The following is a 13559-nucleotide window of genomic DNA, read 5'->3' on the forward strand; positions in this document are numbered from 1 at the left end:
CGATGAGTTCGTGTCCTTTATAGAGACATGGATGAATTTAGAAACCATCACTCTCAGCAGACTGACACAAGAACAGAAAACCAAACACTGCATGTTTTCACTCATAGGCGGGTGATGAACAGTGAGAACACTTGGGCACAGGGAAGGGAACAACACTCACTGGGTTAGGTAGAGGGGTGGGAGGGAGGGGAGGGAAAGCAGGGAGGGGTGGGCAGGGTGGCTGGGGAGGGATAACACTGGGAGAAATGCCTAATGTAGGCCACGGGGGCAGGGGGGTTGGGCGGGGGCATGGAGACAGCAAACCACCATGGCATGTATGTATGTACCTATGCAACAGTCCTGCAGGATGCTGGATGTGTACATGTACACCAGAGGCCAAAATACAATTAAAAAAAAAAGAATATGTTGTGCCTTTTAGTTAATAGACATGGACAGATTCAATTTTATAAGATACATAGAGTTTGAATTTAACTTACATTTACATTAACTTTATTTTTTTAACTACACCTAGTCTGTACTCATGTTTTCCTGATTGTTTGAAACGTGTTTTTATAGTTTTAAAGGCTTACTTAAATAAGCATCCAGACAAGATTGACATAATGCATTTGGTCAGATTTGAATTATCTATGAAGCAAATGAAGTTTGAACTTTTGGGTCCTGCATCTGACAGGCCTCTTTCAAGACCCTGCTTAGGCTGAACAGAAAACAGGTATGTAAAAGCCTCATGAACCAGCAGTAGTCATCTTTCTTTCCACTCCTCCACTCAAGCTATCAGCTTTTTGCTGTCTTCCACTTACTCATGGAATCATCAGATTTCACTGTCCTCTGCTTCTCAAAGCAAACTTCAATATTTTCAGGCATGTTTGAGGTTTATTTGAGAAGAAGACTTGGCCCTCATTTACAAAAGCACATTTCTAACTAATTGGATTCTTATGGCTACAAATAATGGCATCTTCCAGCACCACTCTAAATGTACTGTGGGCTTGCAGATTGTAGGTGGATAAATCTAGAAAGTTTACTTTAGCGGTGGCTGAAAGACCTTTTAAAATGAGGTTGATTGTGTGGCTTTAAATTCTCGCTCTTCCGCTTGGTATCTCTTATGCAAAACACTCCCTGCGACATGTTGGCCTCCCTCAGTTCACACTCAGAAGTTCTAGGAATAGTTCGCTGAGGCCTCTCCCATGATTCCTGTACAGCCTATGGAACTGTGAGCCAATTACAACTTTTTCTTTATAAATTACCCAGTCTTAGGTGATTCTTTACAGGTATTCTTAGGAACTTCTGAGTGTGGATTGATCAAGCCTTTAACCAAATCCTTCTCAGGGAATGTTTTTGCACTCCGTATCTGTTAGTATATTAAACCTGACACAGTGCCTTGGCAGGTAGGAGTGGGGGGATTTTGTTGCCACAGACTCAGTGGAATCTTTCTTTATTAACAATGCAGAAGGCTGATAACAGAATTCTAGACACATGTTGAATAATTCTTACTGAAAGTGAATCAAACCATTTCTTAAATTGCAGATCGACCCAGCATCTGCACAATGAGCTGAGTCCATTTCAGTGCCTGTTTGTGATTTTCGTCTCTCTTGCCTCTGATATCTTATTAGGGATTTTATATCATTTTCAAACCTCATTTTAATGCACACAAAAAATTCTAAACTTGACACTTCCAGATGCTAATATCAGCTATAAAATGTAACATAGATCCTGCAATCTCATTTCTTCCTGTTGTTTATCTTCCAAGACCCATTGACTTGATTATCAGTCATCAAATAAGCATAAGATCAACAAGGTCTCTCTTTTGTTTTTGAAAACTCCTTCTTTCCTGTCTTTTTGAAAAATGGATTCCAAACCAATCCATAGAATCTTATGTAAGGAATAGCCTATGAAAAGCCAGCAGTCTTTTTGATGCACAACATATAAATCAGTTGTAAACTCTAAAGCCTAATGGCTTGAAACAGGAAGTCCGGTTTTAATATTACACCTACTTCTGACATTTTTGGAAGCCTCAAAGTAATTTCTTCACACAGCGTGAATATCTTGTTGAAGGCACTAGAAAGAAAGCGAGGATAAAGAATTATACCTAAAGAAATTAAGTCACATGGCTAATGTCACTGTGGTAAATTAGGTCAGATGAGGTTAATCTTTTGAGTGTTCCTTGTCTTCCCTTAAAAATTCCAATTTAATGGGATGTTGTAGTTGTTTTCAATTCAGAAAATATAGGAAATTTTTCATTAGCCGTAAATATTGCTGTGTTATCCCCCACTTTCTAAGAAGACTCTGAACTTTAGAACAAGGCTACTACTAAATTACAGAAGATTGAGTCATTGTGGAGACTAGAGAAGTATAGGATGCTGAGGCACTGACCAGGCTACGTGACGGAAATTGTACAAGGATGGCAGAGGGGCATTTCTCAGCTGTTCCCATTTGAATATGGGCTCAATAATTGTTTATTGGGGTCGAATTATGAAAATGATCTTTTATGAGGGAATGGATTACTCATTTGCATTGTGTTAATACCCATGATAATTTTATTCCCCTCTGAAACTATAGGTGGGCATCATTTTACACTAGAAAGGCAGGGACTTCACAAAAGCATGAAAAGAATCTGTGGAAATATATAAGCTTTCCTATTGCTGCAATCATGCATTACCACAAACTTAGTGGGAGTTCCCAGAACATGAATTTATTACCTTACAGCTTTGTGGCTCAGAAGTCTGAAATGGGTCTCACTGGGTTAGATCAACATGTCAAGGCTGAGTCCATTTCCGGATTCTCTAGAGAAGAACCCATTTTCTGCTCACATTTCTTGACTTTCTTCTATCTTCGATGCCAGCAATAGCCAGCTGAGCCTCCCATCACACCACATCACCCTGGCACTGACTCTTCTGCCTCCCTCTTCTGCATTTAACGACCTGTGGTTACATTAAGTCCACCTGAAGAATCCAGAATAATCTCTCTAAATTCAGGTCAATTGACTCACAAATGTAACTTCCCTTTGCCATGAAAGTTAACATAGTCACTGGTATGGAAGTTAGGAAGTGTGTTATTTTGTGTTACTTCACAGCACAAACAAGATGAACATGTTTCTCCTGCAGATCTGGTTTGGTTCTGTGCAGTGTGGAGAGTCTTATCCAGGCTTCTTCCAGATATTTGCATGAGGGCATGAATGAGTTTATGTAAAATTAGTTTTTTATACAAATATTTGTAATTTAAATTATATATCTATGCAAAGCTGTAAATCACAAACTGAAATGGCAAAAATTGGACAATGATGTTCCCTGGCATGGATTTTATTGGTTATATTCCAGTTGGGGGTTGCTCAGCTTCTTGAATCTATAGGTTTATGCTCTTTGCCATGTTTGAGAATTTTTCTGCCATTATTTCTCTGTGTCCTCTTTCAACACCAACCTCTTCATTCTGTTTTTCTGAAACTCAGAATGCTTGAATATTACATCATTTGTTATAGCCTTTCATAGTCTTGATGTGATGTACAATTTTTTCAATTATTTGACCCTGTGTTATTCGAAGTATATCATTTCTATTGCTCCAACCTCAGGAACACTGTCTTTCTTCCATCATTTTCCTTCTGCTATTGATCACGCCAAATAAGAGGGCTTTTTTAGACATTATAGTTTTCACTTCTAAAATCTCTGTTTATGTAATTTATATGATATCTATTTTTCTTCTGACAAGCATTTTCTTTCCATTCATTTTGAGTGTCTACATTGACCTCATAAAGGATGGCTATAACAGCTGTGTTGTGAGGGGCTGTCTTGTGCATTGTGAGATGTTTGGCAGCATCCTTGTCCTCATACAGTTACCAGGTAATATACAGGGTGTGTCATTTCAATTCGAATTTCAAATGAGCAACAAATAATTGTCATTACCTATATATCCAGTTATCAGTGCTGCAGGTCAGTGATGGATCCTCCATAGCATACTTACATTATGATGTAAACTTATATTTTGCTTATCACAAATAATACTTCTTTAAAAATTTACTCTTTCTTGTTTTATTTGTCTGAAATTTAAACTTAACTGTGCCTCCTATATTTTTATTTGTTAAATCTGGTAACATTATACCAGATACCAGCAACAACCCTCCAATTTCGACAACTGAAAATGTCTCCAGGCATTATTAGATGTCCCTTATGGGGCAAAATTGCCCTGTGCTGAGAGCCAATGTCTTAAAGGGATTACATCCTTTGGATATGAAAATCTCATGGTCTATTCTCTGGATATTTTATTTTTACTCAAACATTTAAAATTTCATTTTACACCTGCAGTGTCCAGTTTATTTTTCTGGGTTTTATTTTTTATTCTTTTGATTACTATATAGTTGACTTTTAAAAATAGTTTCTGAAATGTTGAAAATTTGTCTTTTGACTTTACTGCTGAAAACTTTGTTATTTCCTTGCAATACGTTCTTTCCCTTTTTAGAGAAAACATAATCGTTTTTCAAAATCTGCTCCCAATTATTTTAAGTATTTATTACTGTTTATCTTAAACTTGTGATTTTGTTCCTTTATTTAACCTGATATTTTTACTTGCTTTTTAATTACATTTTTAAAAGAAGTTATTCTTATTAAATTTAATTTTATAACCTGAGTGGTTATCCCTGATTTGTTTTTCCTTTCAAACCTTTATTTATTTTTCTTTTTTTACATAGTGACTTTCATCAAATGAGATCCTGCATTCATTACTATCATCTGGGCCTTCTGTGTTTTTTATTTACCAAGCCTAGTAACTCTACACTAGATTCCAGCAATAGCCTTCCAATTTTGCTTACTTAAAATCTCACTGATTTTTAAATATATGTCCTTGCCTTTGTGACATAGTTAACCAATTAAGTAAAATATTATTGTTACTCCAAAGATTCAGATTCTAGAGTCCAAGTCTGTTGTAGATGGTCAAGATTGCAACATCTTTGATGGTCAAGGTTGCTTAGTGCTTTTAACTGAAAATGACAGAAAATACTAATAGAATGGAGCTTACATTTGGAAATAACCCTTAGTGATGTGCATTACAATTGACTTTGCTTCATATCCTCCATTTTCACTAAGCTGTAGACTCTACTAACTATTTTCATTTGGGATTTCCTTCCCAGTTTTAAATTATCAGTTGATAGTTATTTTTAGGATGGGAACTCAATATATGTGTGTTGATACATGTAAATCTGATTTCATAAACACTCTAACCACATAAATATATATTATAATTCTTGATGTATTTCTAGTCTATTCTAATGCTTATGCAACATATTAATAAAATTTAAAAATACGGTAATCTGTTACATTGTTCACAGTGCCTAATGTAAAGTGCATTATCAATATATTGGAATTTCACTATTAAATACATAATCTCCATATATGGTGCAAACAAGGTAGCAATCTTTTCTGCTTCATTTAACTCAGCAAATATTTTCAATAAAGCTCAATATATCGTAGAATATAATGAGAAAAAAAAAGAGATAGTGAAAGTGACAAATGTGTAGCTCTCCTGTTCTGTTTTCTTTCTCAGAATATCATCACTCATATCAGACATGTTTATAAAAATGAGAGATTATGTCCTTTTTGGCATACTTCAGCTTCTTCAGGACACAAAGAGAAGCCTGCTTCAGTTTGTATTCCTATAACGTTAGAAGAAATGATCAGATGGATTAAAAAAATAGCAGCACACTACTAAAAGTCTTTGCCACAATGCTGTCTAGAATAGACTAGGCCAATGATAGTATGATACTGATGAAATGATGCACAATAAAGAGGAGTAGAAAGGAAATTACAGCTTTTATAGCTCTGACATGGGCTTCAGTGCTGGGATCCCTGGAATAAACACAGTGTAGCTTCATCTGTCTGGTGTGGCTTCGTAAGGAGAGGATTAAGAGAAGAACTGAAGCCAGTGTTTCCACAAAAGGAAGGTTGAACATGCTGAAGAAGAAACGAAGAAGTGAAATCTTGCATGGTCTCCATATAGTTAAATGTCAAGTTGCCTTTTATTGTTACCCATTCTTGGATTAAACTACTAATTATTATTTCCTTGAAAATGAAAATTATGTGGAGAGAGATCATTGCCTCCAGTACAATAAAAAGAAGCACCATGTGAATTCTCCATTTCATCCAGAGGAAAATGGGGTGGGAGAAGTTGGCTACCTTGAGGAAAAGAAGACACGAGGCAGGTGGCACAGGACAAGCAGAAATAGTTGGATCCTGTCTAGAGAATGTCAAAACTTACTGCAAGATTCTTAGAATCAGGCATTTTCTCATAGCCTATATTGAAAGAGATAGCTAAAATTGTTATCCACAGAAAACGTATCCTGGAGACGGCCAAGCAGGTGAGAATAAAGTCAGTCAGGGAGATCTTCCAGTTTCTGATCCAGTCAATGATGTTTACCAATACAACAAATCCATTTCCCACAGTCCCCATCATGAATTATACAACAGGAATTATTATAAACACTGTAGCCCAAATACTTGACATGCCTGTACATAGTGAATCTGCCTTCATTATACCATTGACTGATTGATTCTAGCTGCATTGTTATAGCTTTATGTACCCAAAGGAATGATTTCTTTCTGTTTTATTGATAGCCATTGGTGGAGTCTGGAAAGATCCAAGATGTGCTCAAAAATTAGTACCCAATTAAATTGTAAAATATACAGGTTTTTTCCCTTGAGGGTATCAGCTAGTGATTTTCAAGGCAAATACTATATTTGCTGTTGCTATTGACTCTGATTATATTTTACATGGTAAGTGTTGCATTCAAATTTGAACTCCCATTTGTTAACATGCAAAATTGACATAGATTCTCCTTTATAGTTTTACAGTGCCCTCCTTTGCTTAAAATTTATTCATTTGCATGATGTATCCCTTTGATTCATTTATCACCCTGGGCTAGAAACTCTAAGCTCCCATCTAGAAAAATGCAGTATATATTTAGAGTTTATAATCAGAATATTCTTTATTATCAACATCACCAATGCAGATTATTAATAAAATGCAAAATATGCAAAGATTAAGAAAATGAAAAAAACTGTTCTCTGGTATAATACAAAAATCTTTTAGAGACTATAGAAGTTTTAAAACATATGATGCATACTTTGGCACTTCTATTAATATCTTAGAAATCTGTGTAGCCCTCTCCTTAAATCTAGAATGGTTTCTGACTGATTCAGATTGCTATAAGAATTGCTTTAAGAATTGTTATAAGATTGCTACAAAATTGCTATAAGAATTCTGAAGCTAAGTCATAAAAAGCCATGCAGTTTTTTTCTTAATCACTGCAACGTTTACTCTTAGAGTCCTAAGTCACATGTAAGTAGTTCAACTACTCTGAGGTCACAATGTCCAAACTACATACAGAGGCCATGTGCAGGCCTTCTGGCTCATAGTCCCACATGAGCTCAGCTTTTAAGTCCTTTTAACCCAGGTACTAAACCTACGAGCCAAGAAAACTATATTTGCACTGTCTGATATGATAGTTACTAGCCACATGTCACATATTTTTTTAAAATTCACATTAATAAAAATTAAATAAGATTAAAAGTGCAGAACCTCAGTATTACTAACCATATTTCAAATTTTCAATAGCCACATGTGACTATTGGCCATTTTATAGCCAGCATACATATAGGACATTTCTATAATTGCCTATCATTGACATTTCTGTCTATTTCTCAGCTCCACCTAGGAGAAGTTCAGGCCCTAGTCACTTGAATTGCCCCCAGTTGTTCATAATTTTCTGGTTAAAGCCTTAGACATTCTGGAACAAAAAAAAAGCCATCCCTGCTATGCATTGAACAAAGCCCTAACTTAACAGAATCTGTCAGTGTATTAGTCTATTCTCGAACTGCTATAAAGAAACACCTGAGACTGAGTAATTCATAAAGAAAAGAGGTTTAATTGGCTCATGGCTTCACAGTCTATACAGGAAGCATGGCACCATCTGCTTCTGGGGAGGCCTCAGGAAATATATAATAATGGAGGAAGGGAAAGGGATAGCAGGTACATCTTCACATGGCCATAGCAGGAGGAAATGACGGGAGAGGTGCGCACACTTTCAAACAACCAAATCTTGTGATAACTCGCTCACTCACTATTGCCACACCACTACCAAGAGGGATGGTGTTAAACCATTAGAAACTGCCCCCCATAATCCAATCACTGCCCACCAAGCCCACCTCCAACTTTAGGGATTACAATTCAATATGAGACTTGGGCAGGGACAGAGATCCAAACTATATCAAAAGCACAATAAAATGGTCGTTATTTTACACCATGAAGTTTTGGGGTGACTTTATTATGAAGCAATAGAGCATCAGAATTGAATTATTTAGCACACAAATGGTATTAGTATTTTGTTATTTAAGATTTCCATGTCTCTTTTTCTCTTTTATTCCAAATAGAGGTATTCATAGTATCTTTATTTTCCTCAGTGTAAGCGGAAATGGTATAAATTTTTAATCTTTTTCTCAAGCATTGAACTAAATTTAATTATGATGAGGTTGAACCAGGAAAGGTCAATTATTCATGTTCTTTGTGTAATGCAACTGCTGCATTTCCCTCTCAAAGTAGCTAGTCCAAAATGTAGTGACATTCAAAAACAGTGGAGATATAATACAGGCCTGACAGGAGTCAAAGAAATGAGTGTGTTGGACGGCCCACCAAAAGACACATCCTAGGTAAATTCGCAAAGAGAACTTCACGGCTAGAAGAAAGGCTAATTGTAGCAGGCAAATATAAAATGCAAGCAAAACTGAAACTGAAATATACAAGGGAATATTCAGGAAAACATGATATACTGAGAGAGGGATATTTTATTTTCTCAGACAACAAACACTTATTGAATATCTTCTTTGTGCCAGCTCTCTAGAAGGTGGGATGCAGTAGTAACCACCGTTATTTTTAAATGATTTTAATAAGTTGGCATTCTGAGGAGATGAACTGTAAACAGATAATTAACAAAAAATTTACAGCAAACAGTATAAAATATAGTGCATAAGAAGTTGCAAATATAAGTAGGGAGGGGAAATAGAAAGTGGTTCGGAGAGAGGTTGAAATTTTAATAAAGTGATTAGGAAAGGACTCATTGAGAAAGTGATGTCTGAAGAAAAACCTAAAGTAGGTAAATAAATTAACCATGTTTTGTTTGGGCAAAGTACATTTCAAACACAGGGAACAGCATTATCAGTGTGCTAATGGTGGATGTCCCTAATGTGTCCAGGGAAGAACAAGGAAAAGAGTGCACCTGGTGTAGAGATGAGATAGTCAGACCACTAAGTGAAGTCACAGAAAGAAGAGGCATGAGACCAGCCATGTGGGCTTTGCCCAGCCAAGCCATGGGTGTGGGGATTCCTAAGGCCCTGTAGCCCACACTTCATACCACTGTGTCCAGAAGGCAACACATACAGTCAAAAGAGATTATTTTAGATCTTTAACATTTAAGACATACATTGTGTTCAATATTAAACACCTGCTGCATTTTGTACTTGTGTGGTACCTATTGCCTCTCTCTTGTGGCTGATTTCTCTTTTTTGGAAAGAGAATGAGAATGTTTACTCGATACCTATTGTACCTTGGAAGGAAATAAACTTTTTTATTTCACAGGCTCATAGCTGGAAGGAACTTGACTTGAGTCTCAAATGAGACTTTGGACTTTGGACATTTAAACTGATGCTGCACCAATTAAGAACCGGGGGTCTCCAGATTCATCCATGTCCCTACAAAGCACACGAACTGATCATTTTTTTAATGGCTGCATGGTATTCCATGGTGTAGGTTGGGGAGGGATAACATGAGGAGAAATGTGAGATATAGGTGATGGAGGGATGGAGGCAGCAAACCACATTGCCATGTAAGTACCTATGCAACAACCCTGAATGATCTGCATATGTACCTCAGAGCTACATTACAAAAAAAGAGAAGGAAGAAAGAAAGAAAGGAAAAGAAGGAAAGAGAAAGAAAGAAAGAAGAAAGAAAGAAAGAAAAAGAGAAAGGAGGAAGGAAGGAAAGAAGGAAGGGAGGAAGGGGGGAAGGGAGGGAGGGAGGGAGGGAGGGAGGGAGGGAGGGAAAAACACAGAATAGAGAACCCAGAAATAAAGGCACACAACTACAGCCATCTGATGTTTGAAAGAAAGAATCACTATTCCGATATAAGATAAAACAGACTTTAAACCAACAACAGTAAAAATATGACCAAGAAAGGTACTACATAAGGGTTCTATTCAGCAAGAAGACTTAGCTATCCCAAAAATATATGCACTCAGCATTGGAGCACCCATATTCATAAAATGAGTACTTCCAGACCTGTAAAAAGATGTAGACACACTCAATAATATTGGGTGACTTCAACACCCCACTGAAAACATTAGACGGATTACTGAGGCAGAAAACTAACAAGAAAATTCTGGACTCTTGATAAAAAGTCCTCAAAAGCAATTGCAACAAGAAAACCCTCAAAAAAATAGGCATTGAAGGAACATACCTCAAAATAATAAGAGCTAACCATGATGAAACTATAGCCAACATTATATCGAACATGCAAAAGCTGAAAGCCTTCCCCTTGAGAATTGGAATATGAGAATGGTCCCCACTTTTACCACTCACATTCAACATAGTACTGGAAGTCCTAGCCAGAATAATCATGCAAGAAAAAATAAATAAAAGCATCCAAATGGAAAAAAAAATAGCCAAATTGTATCTCTTTGCTGATGATACGATTCCAGACCTAGAAAACCCTAAAAACTCTGCCAAAAGCTCCTGGCACAGATAAAGTACTTCTGTAAAGTTTCAGGATACAAATCAGTGCACAAAAATCAGTAGTATTTCTCTACACTAAAAGTCTTCAAGCTGAGAGGCAAATCAAGAATGCAATCCCATTTACAATAGCCTCAAAAAAACAAACAAACAAACAAAAACTAGGAATACGGCTAACTAGCTAGCTAACAAAGGAGAAAGAGAACTGCAAAACACTGAACTCTCATATATCGCTGGCAATAATATGAAATGGCACAACCACTCCGTAGAACTCTGGCAGTTGTAAGTTAAATATACATTTAACATATGACTTGACAGTTTTACTCATAGGTGTTTACTCAACAGTGATGAAATCGTATATCCAGAAGAAGAGACATACATTAATGTTGATACCAGTTTTATTTATAATGGCCAATGATTGAGAACCATTCAAATGTTCATTAACAGGTAAGAGAAATGTTTTAATGTGGTATATTCAATACTACTGAGGAGTACTGCTCAGAAACAAACTACTGATCAGTACAACAAAATAAATGAACCTCAAAAACATTATGCTGAGTTAATGAAGCCTCACATATAACAGTACACATTCTGACTATATATATGTGTGTGTGTATATATATATATATACATATATATATATATATGCATAAAATTCTAGAAATCAAAGAACTCTCTTATCGTTACCAAAGCAGATAAGTAGTTGCTTGGAAGGAAGGGCTGGTGAGGAGAGGCTGGACTGCAAAGGGCATTGGCGCTGTGGCCACACAGGTGTACACATTGTCAAAACTCTAAAATGTGCGCTAACATGTTGCGTTATATGTAAATTCTACCTCAGTAATATGTATTTTAAAAGGCATAATGTAAAATATGCATGTACACATATACACAATATAGTCTCTAAAAAGCAAAGTTATCTTTTATGTGGCAGTTATTCATATTAAACTTTTTAACCTTCTCAATTCTCTCAACCCATCAGTCCAGAAATAGTTGCGAGTCCACATGTCCCTTGTTTCTGTTCCAAATAACTGTTCTAGTTATCCATAATTCACCATTTAAGTAGGAATACATGATATAAGAAAGTAGTTACCTGTATCACCCATCCCAATGTGTGATTTAGGATTGAAGAGCCACTGCCAGACAAAAGGTTGTAGATTTACAATTAACATCTAATTATGCTGTACCGTATGTTTTTAAATTACAATAGAATCTACCAATGATTTCCTCAAATAAGTCTCAAATTCCTGATAATGTGGACATATACGTCATAAATACATACTATTCTTAGGTAATACGCTGTTTTAGAGAAGAATTTAAAAAATTTGCAGGAACCTTCAAGATAGAAGAAACCAGGGAATTATAAAATATATTTTACACTCCTCTTAGGCTCCTGTTTTTGTCTACAACATACAATAATCTATTATCTGAATGACTTATGAAATTGCAGGTTTCTCATCATTTAACCCATACCTTAGCTGCCACCGAAAGAGAGGCCTGTCTTAACTTAGGGTTTCCCAGAATCAGAAGAAGGGAGTGGCAGGAAGGATAGAAAACTGCAATTGTCTGAGAAAGCATCTCAACCAGTTCGTTCTGATATACCTCAGAAATCCATGATAGGAGGATAGATAGACAGAAACTGGCATAGAGTAAAAGGAATGAGATCACAATTTTCAAGGCATTTATGTGGGCCTGGGTCCTGGGGTCTCTCTGTCCTTTGTAATTGAGCTGCATTTTCTGGAGATGTTTCCACAGGGAGAAAATTAACAGGAGAAAAGAGATGAGGGCCACAGTAAATGGTGTTAGACTGAACATAGTCGTAGTGAATTTGACCGATGCTGAAAATGTTGCAAAGTCACTCATATTGAAATTCCAAGATGTGTTTCTTTCACACCGATACAGCCATTCTTTAAAATGAATGTTTATTTTTAACAGATTTAAAAATAAGAAGACCAAGGTTCCTAGCAGAATCATCAGAATCACTTTATTTACTCTCCACTTCAAATAGAGAAAAGCAGGACTAGAGAAACTGGATATTTTGAGCAAATAAAAGATGCTGAGGATTGTAGCAAGCCAGAGACTGAAGTGATTAGTAACTGCCCAGCTAAAAATAACAGTTCTTAATCCTGTTCCAGTCACAAATGTAGCTGGATAATGCAGAAATACAAACTGACTTACTAAGATTTCCCAGATCAGCCCAATTCTGGAGATGGCCAAAATAATGAGGATTTGATCAACTGGGGACAACTGTTTTTTACTGACCCATTCAATGCAGTTTATCAGTACTATGAATCCATTGCTCAAATTCCCAATTATGAATTCTGCAATATTTACAAGAGTGAAGATACTCTGCAGGACACTTTCCATGTCAGAACAGAGAAAGTTCAAAGTCTAAAGTCACCGCTGGTTATTCACTGCTCTAAAACGCTATTCGTATTCTTTAGTGCACGATGAAATTCTTCTTCCTTCCCCTTTTTCTACTTCTTTCATTGTTGACTCAATGTCAAAGCAGAAATCGATCTTCACATGGCTGTTCTGGTGAAATCTTTATTTTTTTTCAATTTCTCTGCTGAGCCCTAGTTAAGGTATTTATGTCCTCGCTATCGGCAGAAATGTTTCATAGACGATTTTGAAGCAAACTTAAATTCACATTTGCATTCATGCAAATAAAGATATATTCTCTTTCATTGTTTTGTACTTTTTGCCTTGTCTGAGCTGTAGAAAATTTGAATCAACCAGCTTGAGTTCTGAATACAAATGCTACATGATTTGTCGAATATGCAGCTAAATGAAGCTTTTATGGCTAA

At 36.3% G+C, this 13559-nt stretch overlaps 1 protein-coding gene across 1 annotated transcript; it reads right to left on the minus strand.

Moving 5' to 3' along the window:
• Positions 1 to 12210: 12210 nt before the first annotated feature.
• LOC101031182 (taste receptor type 2 member 13-like) lies at positions 12211 to 13119 on the minus strand. The gene has a single exon (XM_003934599.2). The coding sequence runs from the start codon at positions 13117 to 13119 to the stop codon at positions 12211 to 12213; it is 909 nt and encodes a 302-aa protein (XP_003934648.1).
• Between the last annotated feature and the right edge of the window lie 440 nt (positions 13120 to 13559).

The sequence above is a fragment of the Saimiri boliviensis genome, chromosome 7, assembly GCF_048565385.1.
Source record: "Saimiri boliviensis isolate mSaiBol1 chromosome 7, mSaiBol1.pri, whole genome shotgun sequence".
Taxonomy (NCBI): Eukaryota; Metazoa; Chordata; class Mammalia; order Primates; family Cebidae; genus Saimiri; species Saimiri boliviensis.

What these genes read in the sequence shown, in the direction of transcription:
- LOC101031182 (XM_003934599.2), bottom strand. Translation starts at nt 13,119, where the DNA reads ATGGAAAGTGTCCTGCAGAGTATCTTCACTCTTGTAAATATTGCAGAA.